Here is a 24,036-nt window from a genome sequence, read left to right as displayed (position 1 = left end):
TGGGTCCCGGCGCGGAGGGCGCGAGCGCGCGGCGCGGGCCGAGGGCCGAGGGCCGAGGGCGGCGGCGCGGGGACCCCGGGGCCCGGCGGCCCATGGGGCGCGAGGAGTGAGGCCGCGGCCTGCCCTGCGGTGGGGGGTGGGGGGAGCGGGGCGGGGCGATGGATAAACTGACCATCATCTCAGGATGTCTCTTTCTGGCCGCCGATATCTTCGCCATCGCCAGCATCGCCAACCCGGACTGGATCAACACCGGGGAGTCGGCGGGTGAGCGGCGTGCGCGGGCCGGGAGGGTGACCGTCTCCCGGGTCTGCGGTCCCGAGGGTTAAAGGTCGGCGCCGGGGTGGGGGGGCTGGCGGAGGCTGTTTGCCGTGGCTCCCCCTTTCCCCTTTGAAGTGTCTGTGGTTATAGTCTTTGCTTTATTTTAGGCCTGGGGGTGGTGGTGGCTATAATAATACTAATAATAAACTTCATTTTATGGAGCATCTTTCATTCCAGCGCATCTCACGCACACACGCGCGCGCTGGAGATATCTTAATAGTAGTTAGAAAATTAAATAACACATTAGAGTCGCTGGCAGCCCCAGCGGCAGTGCCTGCTGGAACGTTGGTGCTGGAGGCGGGTGTGTGTGTGGGGGGTGTCCTCAAGAAAGAGGCGGGCATCTTTCCGAAGGGTATCCCAGGTGAATGCGCTGGCAGGATTCTCAGCTCCAGCCCTCCCTTGCTTCTCTCTTTCTCACCTAGACCTGCGAGACCAAACCTTTAATTAATGTACACAGCTGTCAGGAGAACTGCTCAGAATTAAGGAACAGTCTTGTATTTGAACTGCTTGTTCAGCGAAGGTGAAGGGGAATGAGGAGTGGGGACCCTTCAAATGATTTGTTATAAAATGTATCGCTGTGCTGTCAAACTTCTTAAGTGCCGCATAGGGTTCTCAATTTATCCAGCAATATTTTTAGCTCTTAAAACAAAACAAAACAAAACGGTAGCTGGGACATTTGTTGCTTTCTTCTTCCTCTCTAACCTAGACCTAGTAACACAAAATCATGCTGCCAGATGTACTGGTTATTAACATAACACTGAAGAATTCCACTTGTCTTGGCTGTAGAGTTTTAGCAGAGCTGTTAATTGTAACACATAAAAAGAGAGTTTGGGAATCATGTGGAGTTTGGTAATACCTGTGGGCTGTTTCTAAAAGTGTTGCTGACTCCAGACAGTGTACTTGACTATGTGTGTGAACAGACATTCAGTTCATTACCACCGTTGTTTTTACTCTGACTGTATGTGTAGCGACTCCTTTGTGAGACTTTCTAAGTATCACATGCTTAGGAGCAAAGGTTCGCACTGTTGAGTAGAGAGATCCTTATTGGAAAAAGATCTTTTGGTGGAATCCCTGTAGGTAGTGGCTGGAATGCCCACGAGCAAGGCAAGGCAGCTCGGGGAAGGGAAGTGCTACTGTACATTATATAAGAGCAGAACGGTGCAGCCTTCCAGTGCTGATGTTGCAAAGGCCACTGGAGAGAAAGCAAGAGGAGAATAAGTACAGCACTCAGATTTGGAGTTGAAGTCTTTGCCTGTGAGTTGGCAAAGACAGGAAAGGGACAGTAACCTGAAGTTTGCAGAAAGGGAAACTGTCTGAGAAAGGGAAGCAGCTGCAGAGAGAGTGCGACCGGTAGGCACATTGTCCGGCTCTGTGCGTGGTGGCTGTGGCTGTACAGTGTGACAACCTTCCTGCCCCACTGATCCTTTGACACTGGTGAATTTTCTAAATAGGGACAGTGAATAGATAGTGAGCTTTCTAAATGCCCTTGGAAAGAAAACATCAACAATACTTATACGAAGTAAATAATCAAAAGTAAAAATAGTTACATCTCTCAAATCAGTGAGAGAATCACAAGGAGCACAAGTAGGATGTGGAATGGGAGGACTGGTCACTCGTGAGCTCACACTCCAGGGTCTCAGGAGGGACCTTGTGGGTAGCAAGGCTCTCCACCGTTTCCCTTCCTTGTGTTCAGTCTATTGGCATTTTGATGGTGGTGTTTTAGTGCAGTCATTTTCAGCGTCGATTTTACTTACGTCTGTGGGTTTTCCTACATACATGTCTATGTACCCTGTGCATGTCTGGAACTGGAAGAGGCCTGAAGAGGTTCTGAAGTAACAGATGCTGTGAACCACCATGTGGGTGCTGGGGATCAGGTCACAGTCTTATGGAAGAGTAGCCAGCCCTTTGAACTACCAAGCCATCTCTCCAGGCCCTTTATTGCAAATTTTAAATGATTTTTAAAAATACATCTAAAAAGACAGCAGAACTCTTAGAACTAATGTAATCTGCACGGTGTAGTTAGAAAACCAATGTAGTGAACTGAGGAAGGAGCCAGGGTTCACATCCGAGTCCCTTAGCCTCCCTGTGTCTGTTTTTGCCTCTGTAAAATAAGGACATTAGACACCTCCTTGGCTTCTAGTGATGGCTCTCCGCATTAATCCATGGGGAGCATAAAGAATGGTCCCTGGCATTCTCAGCACTGAATACTTAGTATAAATAAGTAACTGTCATATTGCTGTTGTGCAGTAAGCCTTAAACTTTTACTGTGGGAAGTGACAGGACTTCATTAGATGTTCTTGGAAATATGTAAACATCAAGAATATCATCCCAGAGCTTAGACAGAGCTAAACATCTTCCTTCATGCTTTGTGTTTTCTGTCACTTCTGCATTGTTCCTCTTGCTGTGTTTTTCAGCCTTGGTGCTCCTCAGCCTCTTCGTCAAACACCAGAACCCCAGCTGATAAACGTATCAGCTTGTTGCCAGAGAGTAGGGACCACACCACACTTTGGACCACTTTAAGTTTGTTTTTGCTGAATTGGTCCCAATACAGAAAAGGTACAGTCTGTGTATTTTTACCTGGCTGTAAGAATCTTTGCTGCGTTTGTTCTGATAGCCGTGGTTTATGCACAAGCTTCTGTAGATGCAATGAAACCTCTTGCTTGCGAGGGAAAGTGCCTGGGGAAAGCGCATCTAAAGGACCCTTAGCAGTGTCCATTAGGACAACCAGGAATGCTCCATGCTGGGAGGATATAATGACAGTTATATAAGTCTGCCCTGTTGAGGGCAGACTCTTGCTGCCTGGTGGACTCAGCATTAACAGCAGTATCAGTTATGTAGTGCTGTGTGCTATCTCGAGTCCAGAGACTCCAGCTACTTGCTGTGATTCCTTTGGCTTCATGTGTTTGGCTGATGTAAACTTGTCATTTCTCCATCTCCCTGTGTCTCTCTGTTGTATATGGTATGTGAGAGTCATGGTGACGAGGGTTCCTTTTAAGAAAATGTTGTTGGGGCTGTGGTGTAGAGCTTCTAGATTGAGTCCTAGAAAGGAATCTTTTCCTTGGAATGCTAGCCACAGTTTTCATTTGTCTTAAATGAGGTTTAAAGTAAACTCATTAGGGCTTTGAGTTTTGCCAGATTATAGATTAGGAAAAGAGCAGATTTGAGTTTCAGTCTCGAATGTTGGCTTTTGGCTTCATAGACATTGCTTAACCTCAGTGTCGCTCTTTTCTCTTGTCCCTGAAGAAGCAAACTTTTTTGCAACCAAAAAAAAAAAAAAAAAAGCTGTTAGTTTGAGTCTGATCAACCATTAAGCTATTTCAGACCTCTAGATGGGGGCATTGTCCCTCCACAGCAAGGGTCTCAGTGACCACTCTAAACAGCCTGGCCTAGTGCTCTCTTTGAAGGGGCTGCATTTCCCCAAACCTCCTTTTTTTAGGTGTATAAAAGAGCTTGTCCCTTACATCTGATCAGAGCCTCTACTGTGGGTGTGTAAGAACAGGCAGCTGCATCTGCTCCTGAAGATGCTTGCATTCTTCTATCTGTTTGGATGGGATGTTGGTGCTTGAAGTGGGGAGCAGACACTAATACCCTTGTCCCTGCTACTGTTTCTGTTTTTTGAGACAGAGTCTACTTCAGGCTTGCCCTGAGCTCATTACATGAGTCAAGGTTCTGGGAAGAACTGATTTTATGTATATATGCACTATAAGAGATATTTTCTAGACTGACTTAACAGTTGATAAGGACTGGGTGTTCATCAGTGGCTATCTACATGTTAGAGAGGCTGAGAATCTGGTAACTGCTCAGTCAGGACTAGATGCTTCAGCAACCCCAGTCTGGCTCTGAAGACCTGGAAGGCCTAGAAGTTGACTTCCTATGGCAGCAACAGCAACAAGATAGACACTGGCAAGAAGCCAGCCAGGCAAGCGCCACTGTTTCCCTCTGACCTGTCTAAATGTAGGCTGTCCTTCAGGTGTCGCCCACTCTGGATATATTTTATAGGAGAAAGACTCAAAAGACTCACGAAGAAATATTACGGATACTTTCTAAACCAGAGAACATGGTCTCAAGGCTTCTGCTCTCCTGCTAATCAGACCACGTCTTTTTCTAAAGTCACCCCAGCGGACCAACAGAACAAGTCCTTAGAAGGCTAGCTCATTCAGGAATGACGTTACAGAGCTGTTTCATGCATGTTCTTTCTGGATATATCTTCACCCACCAGCCAAAGATATGGCCCTTATCTGTTTTTAGAAGTGCTCACATTGATAAGATTATCACATTCACTGTGTAGCCCAGCCAGATCAACCCACTGTCCTCCTGCCTCCGAATCCTGGGAACCAAGATTATAAGGCCTGTGCCAACATGTGGCCACTAGCTTTATTCTGTTCCTATTTTAAATTCGTTCAAGGGGAAATGATTAACTAAAATGTGACGTTAGTGCTTACAGAAGAGGATATTGAAGACTGGCTTATTTGAGGACAAGAACTTTTCTACTATTGGATCCCAAAATGTAGACTTAACTTTCCAGTTCTAAGCAGAAGTGGGAACCTGTTCCTGCAAAAGCGCTGGAGGGAAAGAACCGATGTGTTTTCACAGGTAAAAAGCCTGGACTGTAGTACCTGGTTCTACACTAACAGATGAAGTCACCCAATCCCTTCTCTCTGCAGCCTCTGGCTTTCATGTCTGACATTTTCTCAAGTCTAAAGCTTGAGAGAGAACTTGGGGAATGGAGAGACTTGGGAAAAGAAGCATTTGCTTTCAGGTTCCTGCCATTGTCCCCAAACAAAGCAGTTACGTTCCACCTAGGCGACTGGCAGCATTGATGGCTCTCTGAGACTGGACCAACGCGATTCTGCCTGGACACTGGGTTAAAACAGTAAATGCTCCTACCTAAGCAGACTCACTTAGTAAGTACTGGAAAATTATTATCGACTGATAATAAAGCCTTTCCCTTGAGCTGTGTAACTCCAGTGTTCACAGACACGTAGCGTGAAGCAGCTCTGTAACGTCATTCCTGAATGAGCTAGCCTTCAAGGACTTGTTCTGTTGGTCCGCTGGGGTGACTTTAGAAAAAGACGTGGTCTGATTAGCAGGAGAGCAGAAGCCTTGAGACCATGTTCTCTGGTTTAGAAAGTATCAGTAATATTTCTTCATGAGTCTTTTGAGTCTTTCTCCTATAAAATTATTTTTCAACAACTTTACTGAGACATAATTATAAAATACTCAGCTTGTGTATACAATTCAGTGGTTTTTAGTTTACTCACAAAACTGAATACTCATATTACCACATCAATTTTAGAGTGTTTTCATTATTTCAAAGAGCAAGCGCATACCTCTTAGCCATCATCCTGAACTTCTTAGCCTTAAGCAACCACTAATCTTCCAGCCTAGAGAGTTATAGATTCTGGGTATTTTAAGTTAGTGGAATTTTTATGATTGGCTTTTTCCATTTATATTTTAAACTCCCTCAATATTGGACTTTTAAAATACTTTTTGTTGCTGGGCGTGGTGTCACACGCCTTTAATCCCAGCGCTTGGGAGGCAGAGGCAGGTGGATTTCTGAGTTTGAGGCCAGCCTGGTCTACAAAGTGAGTTCCAGGACAGCCAGAGCTACGAAGAGAAACCCTGTCTCGAAAAACCAAAAAAAAAAAAAAAAAAAAAAAACCAAAAAAAAAAAAAAACCAAACTTTTTGTTGCTGAATAACAATCCATTGTAGCAATAAAGTACTTTTTATTTACCCAGTCATCAGGCAATAGAAGAACATTCTATAATGATAAAGTAGTACACCAATGTTCTTTTAAAAAGTAACATTATGGAACTGGAAAGATGGCACACTTGATGTTTTTGTGGAAGACCTAAGTTCAGTTCCCAGCACCTATATCAGGCAGCTTACAACTACTTGTAGCTCTAGCTTCAGGGCATCCAATACCCTCCTTTGGCCTCCACAGGCATCTGCACTCAGGTATACATACCTACACACAAGTATATACAGATATACATAAGTAAAAAAAGAATCTTTTTTTTTTTTTAGTGACATTATCAGAACTTAAACATATCAAGTAATAAGAACTTTGGAGAAAATTCAAAGACAAGTCTTTGATACCCTCACAGCTTGAAATTATCTGATACTGAATTTCACAGTATAAACCAGATTTCCTAAAATGAGATTAAGGATCCTGAGCAAAACATTGATTTTTTTTCCCCTTTCTGGTCTTCCAGAATTAATTTTTTTAAATGATTATTTATTTATTATATGTAAGTACACTGTAGCTGTCTTCAGACACTCCAGAAGAGGGAGTCAGATCTCGTTATGGATGGTTGTGAGCCCCCATGTGGTTGCTGGGATTTGAACTCCAGACCTTCGGAAGATCAGTCGGGTGCTCTTACCCACTGAGCCATCTCACCAGCCCCAGAATTCATTTTTTATCAGTACCAACAGAGATGTAACCAGACATTAAGTCTAATGGGCCTGAATGTGTTGTAGGGAGAATTGGTTCACAGAGCATGGACAGAAGGCAAGAATAATGAGAAATCATTAAAAGAAGGAATTCAGAAAAAAATTGCCCGTGTGTTCATTAGATTGGTGGCATCTGCCACAGCTCCTCTTAAAACTGGTTTAATAATAGTCACAAACACCAGTCACCACTCTTTAGCCTAGAGTGACCAAAACAGTGTCAGTTTTAAATTCTTTGCATGATAAATGTAGGTTTGTCTTAGAGTCACTTGCAGTAAGATGCCTCAGTAAGATTTGGAGCAAGTAGATTTAGGTTTTGATTCTTGAAATCTCCATGGTTTATGGCATGTAACTACCCCTCAGCTGTAAAATAAAGGTGAAATGGTTAGTTCAAAAGATGATTATTAGCTGGCCATGGTGGCCAGTTTTGGCCACCACTTTGGAGGCAGGGAAGGCAGAGACAGGCAGATTTCTTGAGTTCAAGGCCAGCCTGGTCTACAGAGTGAGTTCCAGGACAGCCAGGGCTACACAGAGAAACCTTGTGTCAAAAACAAACAAAACAAACAAATAAAAACCCACCACAGAATATGATTCTTTTTAAAAATGTAGCATGTAGGGATCAGCACATTGTTTGATAGACAGTAGGTGCCTGGATATTAGTCACAGTTGCTACTGTTACATAGAAAGCCAAAACACCTGGCATGTGGAGGGCTGTTCTTTTGCACTATCTGTCTTGTTTACTTTTGCTCTGCCTTGTTCCAAAAAGAGATTTAAGGCAACATGGCGTGTCTGTAGTTAAATATTCCTAAAACCCAGCTGGGTCCAATCTGGGCAGAAGGACTGCATGGTTAAGTGTAGCAGCAATATAAACTTAATGGGACTCATGTAAGTTCCCAAGTCAAGAGTGCCTTGGGTTTATGTGTATGTGAAAGAGAGTAAAGAATTTTTATAAGCCAGAGGCAGCCAGCATTGCAGGAAGGGCACAGGTTTGGAACAAACAACAAATAGTTACATTGCATCATCACTGCGAGCCAAGTCATCGTTTTTAGACAGATTGCAGACTTTTTTTTTAAAGGGTCTCATGTGTTCCAAGCTTAATAATTACTGAAGCCATTGCACTTTGTCACAAGAAATGGGGGATGATTTTGTGTGTTCACCGAAGTCTAATAAAGAAGTGTCTGGGTGGGAGTCTGTCTTCAGCACTCATCCTGTGCAGAGCTTGCTGTGTGCCCTGTTGTTAAACGTTGGTTACCCTGAGTACTTGCCAGCTTTTCATCAAGTGAGTAGAATAGTATGTCCCTCTGAGACTGCCTGCTGCAGAATTGACAGAAGAGAGACTGTGTGTACATGTGTCTTTGAGTTAGCACCAACCTGCATGTATGCTTTGCTTCTGTAAAGTTGCAGTGTATGACTCCAGTTCAGTTTTGAGGCAGACATTTCTTTGAATTACTGTGTTAATTGACTTATTTTTAATTAGAAATGGGCTGCACTTTTTATGTGACTCTTTATGTGACTCAGCTATAAATAAAATGTCACATTTGGCATTTTGACACTTGCTGCTGTATATATTGAGCAAAAAGGCAGCTGCTGACTTTTAATATAGATCGTTCAACTGAGGACCGTATCCTATAGTCAGAGAGTAAACAAGAGTAAAAAAAAAAAGTGCAGTGGGACGAGTAAGATGGGAACATGGCGGAGCAGGTTGTTCCTTGCTCTTCTATCTGTGGTCCTGTTGACCTCAGAGCATCACTGGGTCAGCTTTCACCTAGAAATGCCGGAAGAGTAGGTCACCTTCCCACCACGCATGCTAAGCAGTTCTAACTGGGAATGGCAAGACTCAAAAGCTTCTTAGATTACCAAAGATATGGCTATTTCCTTTATATATTGACATCATCTTGATAAAGCAAATCTTTATCTTACCATGAATGTTCCTTGTTGCTCCCTTGGGTATTCCCTAAATTACTGCACTTATTTCCATTCTTACAACAAAGGCTATTGAAGTGTTTGTGGTTTAAAAGGAACTTGTACTGAATATTCAGAAGAATGTTTTAATTTTAGAAATCTCATTTATTGTATGGGTGTTTTTCCTGCTTATATGTTTGTGTACCTAGTATTAATGGAGGACAGAAGAGGGTGTTTGATCTCCTGGAACTGGAGTTACAGATGACTGTGAGCTGCCATGTCGGTGCTGAGAATCAAACCCAAGTCCTTTCAAAGAGCAACCAGTGCTCTTAATTACTAAGCCATGTCTTCAGCCCAGATTGTTTTCTTTTTAGATTTATTTATATATGATGCATATGAATGTTTTACCTGCATCCTCATATATGTACCACTTACATAGCTAGTGCCTACAGAGGTCAGAGGAGGAATCCAGATACTCAAACTAGAGTTGCAGAGTGTTTTGAGCCACCATGTGGGTGTTGGAAACTGAACTCAGGTCTTTTATGTGAACAACAGGTGTTTTTCAACCATTGAGCCATCTCTCCAGCTCCTTTTCAGAAGGATTACATTGAAGCACATGAAAAAAATATTTATCCTTGAGGTACCTGTATTCTGCAAAGTTAAAATAGACAGATGGTCAGAAAGGAGGTGTGGTGTGAACATCACAAGTGGAACATTTAATGAGTATTTAAATACTCGAGAGGTCTTCTGCAGTCCTTGTCCTCAGGGTCAAGGAAGCACAGCGAAGACTTCCACTCCAGCCCATCTCTCCACAGTGCTGCCAAACGCATCCCCTCACAGTACAAGCATAATCATAGCAAATACTTAACATAGCACTTTGTGACAGATACTGTTCCAGGCTTTCTCTGTGTTAACTAATTTAATCCTCACAATATCCTTATCTAAGAGCTGCAGTTCACCCTGCCGAGAGATGGAAGTTATGTGACTTGCCCACAGAGCTGATCTTGGCCTTTAACCACTGCACGTGTACTTGAGCAGACACCATGAGCACACCTTCTGCATCCATAAAAGGCACCCTGCAGTTCCTGAGTGTGGTTCCACTGTCCCTTCAGCCCTAGGTCTCCTTTTCTCCTTACAGAGTCTGTATTCTGGCCCACTACATTACTGTGTCCTAAGTACAACTCTTTTCTTATCTCAGAGATTTTCCTTCTGTTTTCTCAGCTTACAGAGCAAAGCCCTCATGCTTGTTCTGGTCCCTATCTTATCTGCATCTTGCCCATCTGTCAAGAATTTTCAGTTGACACCAAATCAGCTATGATTTCCTCTTAACAACTTGTGCATTTCTCATGGTACCATGTCTGTGTCACGGTTATTTGTATGTTTCTTGCAATATTTTTTTAGTATAAAGTTTTCTTGTTTTCTTTTGAGACACGGTCTTCCACAGTCACCCTGTGTGGCCCAAGCTGTGCTTGAGCTCACTGTAACCCTCCTTCCTCAGCTTGCCCAGTCCTGGGGCTTCACATGTGGGCCCCGTGTCCGTCTATTGTAGGACGGAAGTTTCTTAAAGTTCTTGAGAGAGGGGATGTGATAGGGTGAAGGCTTCTGCTTTGTCTGTTGGGCAGTGTTGACTCTAAGGCTGCAGATGTAAGAGGAAGGGGAGGGAGTCTACACAAAGGTCTTGAACAGAGTGGGGAATAGGAATGGGGGTGTTGCCGAGTGCAGTGACTGGGAGATTTGTTTTAGGTAAGTTCTATATGAAGTAAGAGTAAGAACACCCAAGGGCCACACTGAACTCCCAGTCTGAGCTCATTTGTACAAAAATGTTAGTTCTCCCATATATAATCAGCATCTGCATATATATCGTCATTCAGTAGTCGTGTATCCATAAACTCTATTCTAATTCTTTCCAGATACGGTAGTTGGTTTTCATTTTGAAAATAAGGTATAGCTACACTGTAGTCATTTGCAACTTTAAAACAGTATAGATGAAAGCTGTATAGCTTGATTGGTTATCTTAGTCAATACTAGTTAGATTTCCTAAACTAGCCCCTAAGGTCATGCTGTAGTTGTTTACTTCTGTAAACAAACACAGTGCAGTATTTTCATCCCCTCTCCCCTTAGTGTCATTGTGCCACCATCCTAACAAGGTTTGTGAGAGTCACATGTCACGCTGTGGCAGGAGCATTCCAGTGTTCACTCTGATAAACCAGAAAAGGAAAAGCAGCTTCCTTGTCTTCAGTTTATCTTCTACACTTGTTTGATTTCAGAACTTAAAAACATTTGTTCTTTCTGGTACATACACTTCACTGAGGGTTGAGTTGGGTTGGGTTCGGTTTGATTATTTTGTTTTCCAAACAGAGTCTTACTATGTGGTTCTGGCTGTCCTGGAACTTATTTTAACTTAATTTGTCCTGGAACTTATTTTAAACCAAGCTGGCCTCAAACTCACACAAATCTGCATGCCTTTGTCTCCCAAGTGCAGGAATTAAAGGCATGCACTACTATACCTGACTTGAGGCTTTTTTGTTTTTGTTTAAGTTAAACCACCCCCACATTTCTTTGTGTTTTTAGAGACAGGGTCTCATGTAGCCTAGCTTAATCTTAGACTTACTATCGCCAAGGTTGACTATACAACCTCTTACTAACAAACTCCACCCACGAAACAAGTTTCTCTGTGCAGCTCTTGGAACTCAACTCTGTAGACCAGGCTGGCCTTGAACTCAGAGATTCACCTGCTTTTGCCTCCAGTGCTGGGATTAAAGGCGTGTGCCACAACTGTCCAGCTCTTAAAACACTCTTCTAAAAAATTTTTAAATTATGTGTATTGTGAGAATTTACACATGACTGCAGGTGCCTGTCAAGACCAAAGGTGCTAAGTCCCTCTGAAACTGGAGTTAGTGGTGGTTATAAGATACCCAACATGGGTGCTAGGTCTGAAATTGGGACCTTTGCAAAAACCATGCATGATCCTATCAACCATCTCTCCAACCCCAGAATGGTTCTTACGGACTAGCAGACTGGACACCTTTTAGAATTCAACTCTAGAAAAGACTTCAGTAGATTCTGGATTAGAAGACAAACCCTCCTGGTATATCAGATGGCATTGGGAAGCTGAGAGGACTGTTTCTAGTATCCGCCAATATCCATTTACAGTCACATTGGTACTCCATGTATAGTGTCTGCTTTCAATGATCCAACCTGTACTTGAGATTTACTGGTCTCCCAGTCATCAGGGATGGTAGGTACATTGTGGGTTTCTCCCTAGTGCGCTATTTTTTTTTTCTTAATTTTTTGCCTCTGGAAGTAGTTACAATGCCTTTGTCCCTTTGTAGCTCAGAGCTGACTAAAATAGCACATTGCTTACCCATCATCTCTCACTGTTCCCTGCCCTTCTTTAGAGCCAGTTGCAGCAGGTTCCTAGCCTGAGTATTCAAGCAGCTCATACCCAGTTGAAAGTGCTGTTTGCAGTGCTCAGTTCCCGCTGGCTTGATGCACAGCCTGCTGAACTCAGCTGCTGTTTTTCTGACCTAGTGGTTTTCCTGACTGTTTTTGGAGAACCCATTCACTTCTGTAATACGAATGACCATCTTTTGCCCATATTAATATAGACTGCAGGGACAGTAACCCCTATTCTGTTAGCCTGCTTCTCTTTCAGTCTGCTTCTCATTAGCTGTTTGCTTTTTGACAAGTCTTTGTCCTTTCCCCATGCTGCTATAGGATTCTAACTTGTCCATCTGTCTGTCTGAATTTTCAGTCACTTCAGTGGGATTTAATGAAAGGCTTTTTAATAAATGTTAATTGAATTTATTAGCTTATGCAGTTGATTTGAACTAATATTCATACATGCATAGAAAGATGAAGTTCAGTACATATTTGTCTAGTATCTTTGAAATATTTGTTTATCATAGTAAAGTTTGATATAGTAAGGTAAAGTTTGATATAGCATCCTTTTCCTAAGGATGTACCATAAGAGGCTTATGTTCTGTGACACCCATTTATAACAAGAACATGTGTGTGGTTAGGTAATAATTCAAGGGAGAGGCATAGTGGAGCACACTGATCCCAGTGGAGCCTGGGCAAAGAGGAGCAGTACAAGTGAGAGGCCTCGCTGGTTGACACTACTCAGACTTGCTAGGGCTTCAGAGAAGACCCTGTGCTGGGGGAGGGAGTGGGTTGGTGGGTTTACACTCAGTTAGCCATGTCTAGAGGAGTGCTCTTTAAACACTGCACCTGCTGCACCAGGACCTCACATACGCAGATGTGTTGAGTACTTCTGACAAATCTCTGACAAAAGTGGCTGAAGAAAGGAAAGGTCTGTGTTGACTTAGGGTTTGAGGGGCCGGCCCATCATGACAGGGCAGGCACAGGGGCAGCATCCTGAAACATCTGTTCACAGTGCACCTGCAGGAAGGGAGCAGGGCGACATTTGTCAGCTCTGGTCCTCAGCTCGCCTTTTACTCAGCCAAGGAACCTTTGCCCATGGTATGGTGTCACCCTCATTTAGGATGGGTCTTCTAAAACTCCTTATGGACACTCCAGAGGCTTATCTTGTAAATGAGTCTAGATCCTGTCAAGAAGACAATATGGAGTTTCACAATAGGTATAGGGAAGGAGTGTGCAAATTAAACATTCACTTCTAATTAGTCAAACTTATTCTAAGATTTATTTTTTTAGTTGTGTGTGTCTATGTGCACATGAATGCAATGCCCACAGCAGCCAGAAGAGGGCGTGGGATTCCCCTGAAGCTGGAACTACAAGCAGTTGTGAGCTGCCTGATAAGGGTGCTGCAAACTACACGGGGACCTCGTCAAGGGCAGTAACCACTGAACGACCTTTCCAGCCCCAAGAAAATTACTTTAAAAGAATTCTTTAGTATGCATATAACTTTACTGTGTAACACCGTATAACAAAGACAAAACAAATTTATATATTGATGAGAAGGATGGGCTTCTTTAATTTACATAAAGATTGAGTCTCAGCTGAATATTTGCTACTGTAAGGCATAGAGCACCATCAACATTTTTCAGCTGATCAATATTTTGATTTGATGATTGTCAGTGCTGAGAATGCTACTTCACATAAATACATAGTACAAAATAGCAGAAATCGATTTAAGGCCATGTCAGGAATGGCTGGCAGTTCTGTCCTAGTCCCAAGCCAAAATCATATAGTGAGTTTTCTTTAATGAAACTGAAGTCAGCACCTCAAAACAGTTTTTAAAAATCAAGCATTCTTACACAGTATAATCAAAAGATAACTTAATCTGATAAATGCTAAAGAATGCTAACAGGAAAACACTACAATAAAAACTGTAGTTCACAACCTAGAGGAGTCTCAGACCTGAGCTGGGGTGTCTCAGGCAGTGTTCTTTTGCTTTACATGGAAAGACTGCATTCAGTTCACGCAAGTGTGTGTAGAACCAAGGGTGCAGTGAGCTCACACAGCACACAGGCCAGCAGGGGTAGAAACGTCTCAGCTTTGTTATGGCGATTTTTGCATTGGTTTCTGTTTACTCCATTTTCAGAAACCTTTTACTGCTGGTCATTGGTGCCATAGATTTAACTCCAGCTCTCAAGAGGCAGAGGCAGGTGGATCTCAGTCTGGTCTACAGAGGGAGTTCCAGGACAGCAGTCTTCCAGAGAAACCCTGTCTTGGAAAAAACTAAAAAAAAGAAGGGGTAGGGGGGTGGGGTGGGGTCGGGGTCTGGAGAGATGGCTCAGAAGTTAAGAGTACTTACTGACTGTTCTTCCAGAGGTCCTGAGTTCAATTCCCAGCAACCACATGGTGGCTCACAACCATCTGTAATGGGATCTGATGCCCTCTTCTGGTGTGTCTGTAGACAGCTACAGTGTACTCCTATAAATGAAAAGAAAGAAATGTCTGAGCTTGGGCTTTCATTGTACTGCAGAGCTGTTGTAGGAGGACTGCTACCTACAGAGGTTGGTATTATTTTGAAATTCTTTTTGTCCTTAGGCAATATCCCATTAAGGGAATACAACCAAAAGCTCAGCAGGTAAAGGCTCTTGCTGCCAAGCACAGCATCCTAGTGAGCCCCAGGACCCATGTGGTGGTATAAGGAGAGAACTGACTCCCACGAGCTGTCCTCTGACCTCCACATGCACACCATCCCCATACACACAAAAAATAAATACTTGAGGTAAAGTATTTTGGTCTTTTGTTTGTTTAAAGGTGTGCCCCACACTGCCCATCATGGAACCACTTTTTTTGAAGCTGCTCTAAAGGGTCTCCTTTCCTTTATTTATTTCATTCCCCAAACCTGGTATGTAGTTCACGCCTTAAATCCCAGTGCTGGGAGGTAGACACAGGCCAATCACTGAGTTCAAGGCCAGCCTGGTCTACAGAGTAGGTTCCAGGACAGCCAGGGATAGTCAGAGAAATTCTGCCTCCCAACACACATACACACACACACTACCTCCCCGAGAGAATTTCCTTCCCTGTAATCACGCCCACCTTTTAAAACTCTGACTTTATAAAGTGTGACAGAGTTGCTGTCTCATAGAGACTGATTTATTGGTAATTGGGGATGTTGATAATTGTGATTGTGTGACACAATGTAGAGATAAAGGATAGAGTCGGTGAACCTGGTTTTTTTTGTTTTTGTTTGTTTGTTTTCATAAGAGATTGTGGGAATGTATTACTGTATATAAACTGGTTTTGAAATGGTTCACCCATTTTAAAAGGCAAATAAAAATCGTGATGAAATAAAGACAAATTTCATTGTCTGTTTCTTAAAGTATTTGTGTGATAAGTCTCCAAATAATCTTTTAAATTACAGTATTTTGAAAGATCTCTTCTTTAATTAGAATTAAATGAAGTTACTCCTTTCTTTTTTAACCACCCCTGAGAAGTCATAGCAGTGTGTGGTTTTAAAATGTAATTTTATGTAATATATCATAAAAGCAATCATGAAGGTCTAAGCCCAAGATTTCGACACAATTTTAAAAGGAAGTAAGGGTTGGCAACTAGATTAATTTAAACGTGTGCTTTTTATCAGAACTAAAACTATAGAGTAGTTTTATAATTCTGTTACTCGGTTGAATTTTTAAGTACATTACTTTAGAATTTTCTATCTAAAATAGTTCTTTATGGGAAGTGTCCCACTTATTTGTGGTTGTCCGTGTTGATGAAACATCTTAGTTTTGACTCTGGATAAATATTCAAGAAAAATAAAACTGTTCTGCCCAGATAGTCCGAAACAATAACCTCTAAGCAGAGCTGTGGAAGCAGACGTGGTCCTTTCTAGCAGAAGGAGTTAACTTGCTATTAGGTCCCTTGTTCAGTTATTTGGAGAGGTAGATGAACCCATGTGAAAGATTTCCTGTTGAGGCTCTCAGGAAGCACTCAGTGTAGTGACATTTCTTATCCCTTCCCAACTTTGAGTGGTGTGTGAGTGCTCTTCGTTTTCTTTGTGTGTAGGTGTATGTGGTTTGTGTACTGGTGTGTGTGTGTGCAAGTATGATGAAGGTCTGTATACATGTTGAAGTCGGAAGCCTTCCTCGATCACTGTCCACCCTGTTCATCGAGGCAGAGTTTCAGCTGACCCCAGGAGCTCCTGTATGGTTACTCTCTCTAGCCGTCTTGCTCCTGGGGTCCCGTCTTCCTCACCTCTGAAGGCTGGGATTATAGGTTGGCCACTATGGCCACGTGTGTTCTTAGAACCTGAGCTCCAGCCCTCACACTTGCACAGAAAGTGCTTTAACTACTGAGGCATCTCCCCAGCCTGGGCAGCCTTTTTTTAGTATTAGCATTCTAAGGTAGAGTTGAGGACAAAATGAGGTTTCTTTCTGAACCAAAATACTTGAGAGCCCATTTGAGAAGTGAGAAAGAAAACTGCTAAACACCTACTCCACTTGTGCAATCTCAGGGAGACTGAATCCCTAATTGGTTTCTTGCCCTAGTCCTTGCCTTCAGCAACTTTGCCTCAGTATGAAAATGTTTCTGTTCCTTTGAAGATACTTGCCAGGCTAAGCCAGCAGATCATCTCCAGGGTCTTTATTGTGGATGTTAGCTTTGGGTAGAACATCTGAATACGGTTTTCCTTTTGAAATCATATCTGCATGTTTCTAGGTTCACAATGGGTTGTTACTTTCCTAGGTCTTACCGTCATCCAATTTAAGAAATGGATGGTTTCTCCTCCAGAAAACAGAAAGTATACATAGGTGATAATCAAAAAACATATTACTTTCAGTTAAACTATTCAGATTTTCCCTTCTTGCTTTCAAGTTTTCAGAATGGAATTGTTATACTGAACATTTACACATAAGTGTGTGTGGATGCCTTCATTCTTCAATGTCTATGGATGACTGGGTTCGTGATGCACAGCCACGATGCTCAGGCCCTTATATAAAACTGCATACTCTTTGCTTATAAACCAGACCGCTCTTCTGTTTGCTTTTTCAGCTCAGTTATTTATAATGCTTAATACAGTTGAAATGCTGTATAAATAGTTGTGCATTGTATTACTTTAGGGATTGTGGCATGGAAAAGTATAAGCCTTTAGTATTTTCAGTATAGGTACAATTTTGTCCCCCTTCCCCCATTGGATATTTTCAGTATGAGGTTGATCGAATCTAAAGATGTGGAATGTATATACTGTATATAGCCAACTTTATTCAATACATGTAAGTGTGCCTTTCTTTTGATTATTTGGTTGTATATAGCAGAAGTTCTAATATATGTGTTGAAACCATTGCAGTCCCTATTGTAGATAAGCTGCAGAACTATGGGATTGAGAAAAGTTTTGTTGTTGTTGTTGTTTAACATCAGAAGCACATAATTAAGTACTCTAAAAATCCTAAGACCTGTTTTAAGCTTTTTTCTGAAATAACTGCTTCCTTCTTTAATTGCCCTCTTAGCATACTCAGTCGTTTTGGGATTGTTACATGCAATTTACTTAGTTGTATTTCTTTTAATTTTGCATTTTACAGGGCTGTAGATCACACAGCTCCCGCTCTGTCTTACCCTCCACTTAGCCCCCCACCTGAGTGAGCACGTGACCCTGAGTGAGCACGTGTCACCAGAGCATTTCTTCTCTTGCCCTTCTGTGTGTTCATGCTTTAAGAGTTACAAAGGCCAATTGTTTAATGCACAGTCTTGACATTTTAAATACCTCCGATTTTGAAATCGTTCTTTCTCTGAGCTGTTAGATCCAAGTATGATTAATAAAATGAAGCAGGGTTCCTGCAGTCCCTCCTCAGTCGAGTTGCTATTTAGTCTTCTGGCCTTGTCATCTGTCTGGTGGTAAGAAATCCCTTATATAAAACTGCATACTATCAGCTCGCTTTAGTGTCCTATACATTAAGGTCTGTGGTTTAAGGAAACCCACTTTACCTTTGTTTAGAATTCTTGTGTTTTAAACTTTTAGCTTTCTATTGACTTTTTTGTTTTAAACATCAGCATATGATTTAGCCATCAATTGAACTAGAACTCTAGACACTGATGTCTGCTTGAAAGGGAAAGTGCTGTTGCATTTGTAAAGGCTTCTAGGCAGGTGTTTGATCTCTGGCACTCCCCACCCCCACCCCCTTTCATTGATCAGATTCTCACAAGTTCTGTGCCGCCTGCACCTCACTGTATTTTGCAGATAAGGCTCCAGTGGAGGGATTGGGAGTTTAATTAGCAAATTGCTAAATAGCATCACAAAAACCAGTGATGGTGTAGGAAGACTCTTGCCATCAGACCATGCCTCTCTATCCTACCCCCAAATTCTGAAAATTTCCTGGCAAAATGCTTTCCAAGTTCATTAAATTTGAAGAAGATCTATACAAGGGCCATCACATGTTATTTCAGACTCCAGATGGGATCTATACTAACTGTCCTGATTCATCATTGATAAGAATGCCCCAAGCTAGTATTCTCTTGGGTTTAATCTTGCAGACCTTCCCGTAAGTAGATATTTACAACCTGTCATACATCACTGCAGAGAAAATTCAAATATGAAGAAGTATTTGAAAATCAAAACTATTTTCCTTGCCTTTTGGGACTGATGTAGCCATTGCATTATGAACTGACTGCAGCTGTGGTCACCTTACACAACCAAGCCAACAAGATCAGTCAGCATCCCAGCAAGCAGTACCAGGTGGGACTCATTGCATCACAAAAAACACAGGGAGGGGAGGAGGGTGGTGGGGTGGTCATGAAAGTGGGGGAAGACATGAAAGTGGGGGAAGACAGTGGGAATGCAGAGCTGGAATGGCTATGATTAAGATACATTGAATAAAAATGGCCCCCATAGGCCCATAGAGAAGAGCACTATTAGGAGATGTGGCCTTGTTGGAGTTAAGTGTGGCCTTATTGGAGGAAGTGTGTCACTGGAAGTGGCTTTGAGGTTCCAAATGCTCAAGCCAGGCCCAGTGTCTCTCCTCTTCCTGCTGCCTGCAGATCTGGATGTAGACCTCTCAGCACCATGTCCACTCATACACCACCATGGCTCCTGTTATGATGACAGTGGACTGAACCTCTGAACTGTAAGCCAGCCCCATTAACTGGGGGCTGCTTTCCTTTATAAGAGTTGCTGTGTTCATGGTGTCTCTTCACAGCAATGGAAACCCTCACTAAAACACATTCTATACTTGTTACATGAAATTGTCAAAGAATAAATAAAAGACTTATTTAAAATCTCCATTTCACTCTAGCTGCATATGTAGCAGAAGAGAGGCCCCTTGGTCTTGCAAACTTTATCTGCCTCAGTACAGGGGAATGCCAGGCCAAGAAGTGGGAGTGGGTGGGTAGGGGAGTGGAGGGGGAGGGTATGGGGGACTTTTGGGATAGCATTTGAAATGTAAATGAAGAAAATACCTAATTAAAAAAAAAGAGTCAGAAAAAAATCTCCATTTCAAGTCAATTTAAACATGTACGTGTCTGAATAAAACTTATCCACACAGATAGATCATTATTTTTCCACTTCAGAATTTGCTTAGAATATTTGAACGCTAACTACCCCCATGTGTTTTTTTCTAGTTAAATTATATGTCCATACTTTTTTGTTTTACCATTAAATATTTCCAGTATAATGTGACTTTTCTAGGAAGGGTACTTCTTTTTTTTTAAACTCTTATTTTGAGGTGACAGATGATCACAAAAGAGAGGATTAGTTTAATCTTCATAAAGTACTTAATTTTTGTAGGCCCAAACACAAGAAACTAATGAGTGATCCAGACAGTTAACCAGGTAATTGGAAGCCATCAAGAAAAGCACTGAGATAGCAGCAGGCACACATTGCTGTGGACTGTGCTCACTGGTTGCCTCTGAGGCATGGAAGGTTAGCGATGGCAAAAGAGAAATGACATTTTTCCTTTTGAAAAGTATATGTTCATTTTTTAAATCAAAATATAGTTATATCATTTCTCCCCTCTTCCCACCCCTTTCATGCATCCCCACCCCAAGTTTGTGACTCGTTTCTTTGTTTTTACTACATAAGTGGTTTTTTGTGGTTTCCCTTCCCCCACCTGCTTGAACCTGCTTGCTCAAGGGTGGAGCTTCCTGCTCATTCGTCCTGCCACGCCTACTGCTGGACCCTGCCTTTGCTGCTTGGAGGCACACACGTGTTCGTCCTGCTACTGGACCCTGAGATTGTTTGGCGGGAAATCGGGTTCCCTCCCCCTTCCTTTATAACTGAGTGTCTGGAAATAGTAAAATTGAGCTTTGATCAGAATGTTGTCTTAGCTACATTCCTTTCTCTCGCCGCCTAGCCCCTCTTCTCTTCCAGGTTTCCAAAATGCCTTTCCAGGCTAGAACCCAGGCTGTGATCTGCTGGCTGGACATAACAGTTTTTTTATTTGCTTAGTTTGGCTTGGCTTGTTTTTTTGAGACAGGGTTTCTCTACATAGCCCTGACTATCCTTGTACTCACTCTGTAGACCAGGCTAGCCTCAAACTCAGAGATCCTCCTGCCTCTGCCTCCCAAGTTCTGGATTATAGATATGCTTCACCATGTCTGGCTGCTACATATATGATAAATGCATCAATAAGGCAATATCTAAAGATTGTGTAGGAATTGGCCAAAGAAAGAAGGGATATAAGATTGTCCCAAGTAGGAAGAAATCTGGATGCCAGACCTCAGAGAGGTGCCCCTTCCCTGCCCCCAACACACACATTTTCATGTAGAAAACTTGGAAGCTTGGATATTGGAGAACTGCAGTGTCTGGCATCGGGTGACTGGCATGCAGTAAGAAACAGGGACTGGACTGTGAAGAGTGTTGTCTATTGTAAGCAGATTCCCTGAGATATATTCATACCTTAAAATGTACAGTGTGATGTTCTCCAGTTTGTATGTCCACAGCTGGACATCCACCATCAATCTAGATTTAACCAGTTATAGAGCATTGTCATGATCTCAAACAGAAGCCCTTGTGCCCTCACCCCACCCACCCAGCCCTACTTCGAGGAAGCTATTTAATCTACTTTCTATTTCTCTTGTCCTGTCCTACATGGTTTATATAAATGGAATCCTAATCTATGGTCTTTTATCACTGGCATTTCTTCATAGCATTCAAGTAGTATCCATATGGTAGGTAGTGTGCATCAAAGTCCCATCCCTTTTGTTGCTACTCATGGATACACTTTTCTTACTCTAACTGGCACCTGGTTGTTAATGGATATTTGGGTTGCTTCCACCATTTGTGGCCATCATAAACAATCCTGATATGAGCACTCATATCCATGCACGTTTTCATGGAGACAGTTTTATGTGCATCTATACCCAGTAGCGATGCTGAGTGGTGTGGAGGGCGTCTGGATCAACTGGCTGTTCAGTGTGGCTCCAATCACTCTCTTACTTGCCTGTAAGAAGTGTATGAAGCTGCCAGTTTCTTTTTGTTTCCTACAGTTTGAGTATGATTCACACATGTTTAGACTTTGTTCTTCTCCATTTCAGATAGTTTTAAAGGCTTTTTAAAAGCTCTGTTGTTTGTTTGTTTTGAACTGTGTCTGTTTGTGCTCATGTGCATGTGAGTGGCCAGAAGAGGATGTTTGATACTCAGAGCTGCAGTTACCAGGCCTTTGAGAGCTGCATGACCTGGAGGCTGGAAACTAAACTCTGATCCTCTGCAATAGCAGCCTTCCTTTTAGCTGCTAGAGGTGTAAGTAAAGCATGAGACCTGCTGTTCTCTGAGTTGCAGCTTGTAGGAGCCCTGTGATGAGATGGAAAGGTGTACAATGAATGCAAACCACTGTGGCCCTGGGATTAGGTCACAGTCTTAATGTCTGCATTCTGGGTTGTGGCCCTTTCAGGTGCTTCTTGGTTCTTTCTCCTCTGAGACAGGAGGCCAGAAGGATCGGATATTTGGTTAAGGTGAGATAAAGTACTTTCTTTTTTGAGATGTGTGTTTGGGTTCTGGTGAAATGGTTTCTTTTCGGCCACATTTTTTTATTAAAGAACAGATGTTCTGGGCTTATTTCAAAACAGATAGTTTTCTCTTTTACCAGTTGTCTGCATGAGGCAGCCTCTTGATCATTATTGTGAGCTGGAAACCAACAAGGTTCCTAGAGACAACCTCCAGAGAGTGGGTTCCTCCTACCCAGACCGCCTCCGAGAATTTCCAGCTCAGAGTTGTCCACAGGGAACCTGGCATCCCTAAGCAGCAGGAAGTCGTCTAAAGAGGCCTACATCCCTTTTCCCTCTATCTTTCTTTCTTACCTAGTGTTGGGGGTTGGAAGGGATTAGGGTGGAATAAGGGTTGGAAGGGTAGAAGTATAAAAACCCAATAAAATAGCCACACACACACACACAAATCGCCCCATCAGTGGTTTGCCCTGTAGCCCCAATTCTCTGATGACTCTAAGAACTGCTGACTTAGTTTGTTCAGCACAACACGGCCTTACACACCTGACAGAAGTGAGAACTTACTACTGAGTTTGTTATTTACTTTCTTGAGTTCTGGCATATTAAATTAATTACTAATATACACGAATGTACTTTTGTATGTTGACCTTACTTCCTACAGAATTTATTACTTCTGATAGTATTCTGAAGGATTTAATTTCCTTCCTTGACTGGTCTGGCTAGAACTTACAGTACAAACATCTTTTGTTTTACTCTTTATCCGAGAAGGAAAATGTTTAGTCTCTTTCCATTAAACATACTAGTGTGGGTTTATTTGGAGTGTGTGTTTGTTTGTTTGTTTGTTTGTTTGTGACAGGGTCTTGCCATGTAACCCAGGTTAGCCTCAAGCTTTTGATTATCCTCCTGTCTCAGTCTTCCAGGTCCCTTTTGTTTTGGTTTGTTGTTGGTTTTTGTATAATGTTTATTTGATTGAACAGGCTCATTTCTCTACCAGACATAGTGATAACCGTTAGGCTTTTTCTCTCCCTCAGCGACACAGACATAGACCAGATTAGATCAGATTAAAAGTAGAGAAAGACAGGTTTATTAGGGGCAGCTCTCAGATGGATTCACTGGTCTCACAGGTGGAGCTCAGTGAAGTCACACATCCAGGCTAAAGCAAGGGGTTTTGTAGAGTTTAGGTGAGGCGTGATGAATTTCCTTCTAGAACCCGGTATTATGCCCATACATGATCAAAATCTGAGCTCCTGGGCGGGCACTCTTGGGTGGGTAACTGGAAAAGTTAGCCCGGAGTTTTCTTCAAGTAGACAAGGGAGTTTTCACAGTGCTGGCCAGGTTGGGGAAAGGAGAGCAGACGGGGTTTCCTAGCTGTACAGGGGATGAGCAGGGATTACAGCCTAAGAGTAGCATTTTTGTAAAAATCTATACTCTTAGGAACACTATTGACAGTGAATTTTCTTTACTTACTTTTTGAGATAGGGTATTCAGGCTATCCTGGAACTCACTAAATAGCCCAAGCCGACACTTGGTAATCCTCCTGCCTCAGCTTCCATGTGCTAGAATTACAGGTGTGAGCTATCATGTCCAGTTGATACCTGATTCCACAGAGTCCATTCTGAGCTCCTCAATTACATTTGTACTCATTTCTGTGTATTATAAGGTTGTACATGGTTTCATCACCTTGTGTCTACAATCACATTAACAATAAGACACACTTGCAAGCATCCATGAACGGTGCTGGCACATAGAAGGCATCCAGTGTGTGTATATGTGTATGTGTGTGTGACTCAGTATACATATATGTGTAAATGTGGATGAAATAAGGAAAGGAATAGGTAAGAAATTACTTGAATAATTTCAGGATTAGAATGTGGTGACCTGAACAGGAACCATTGCATCAGGAATGAGAAGAAGGAATAAATAAGGAAAATTAACAAACAAAATGATTTTGACAAGTTAGAGGAGACTGAGATAAGCAGTGAAAGGAAATCAGGAGGCTACATCATAGGTGAGTTGTGTGCTTAAAATCACAAAAGGACATTAAAGCGGAAGGAATGGAGTT

The 24,036-nt window shown here is 42.3% G+C and overlaps 1 protein-coding gene and 1 pseudogene across 2 annotated transcripts in view; one reads left to right on the top strand and one right to left on the bottom strand.

The window, feature by feature from the left end:
- Positions 1 to 151: 151 nt before the first annotated feature.
- Positions 152 to 24,036, top strand: part of Mosmo (modulator of smoothened) — a 58,596-nt gene continuing 34,711 nt past the window's right edge. For both annotated transcript variants that reach the window (XM_085841353.1, XM_021167230.3), the window contains exon 1: positions 152 to 264. In XM_085841353.1, coding sequence (XP_085697479.1) covers positions 159 to 264 — 106 coding nt within the window. In that variant the 5' untranslated portion in view covers positions 152 to 158. The remainder of the gene's footprint in view (positions 265 to 24,036) is intronic.
- LOC115031676 (small nucleolar RNA U13) lies at positions 10,794 to 10,890 on the bottom strand (annotated as a pseudogene).

This window comes from Mus caroli, unplaced genomic scaffold, assembly GCF_978045245.1.
Source record: "Mus caroli unplaced genomic scaffold, Mus_caroli_1 scaffold_8, whole genome shotgun sequence".
Lineage (NCBI taxonomy): Eukaryota > Metazoa > Chordata > Mammalia > Rodentia > Muridae > Mus > Mus caroli.
Note: the sequence above shows the minus strand (reverse complement) of the source record. Positions and strands in the feature narration are given on the sequence as shown.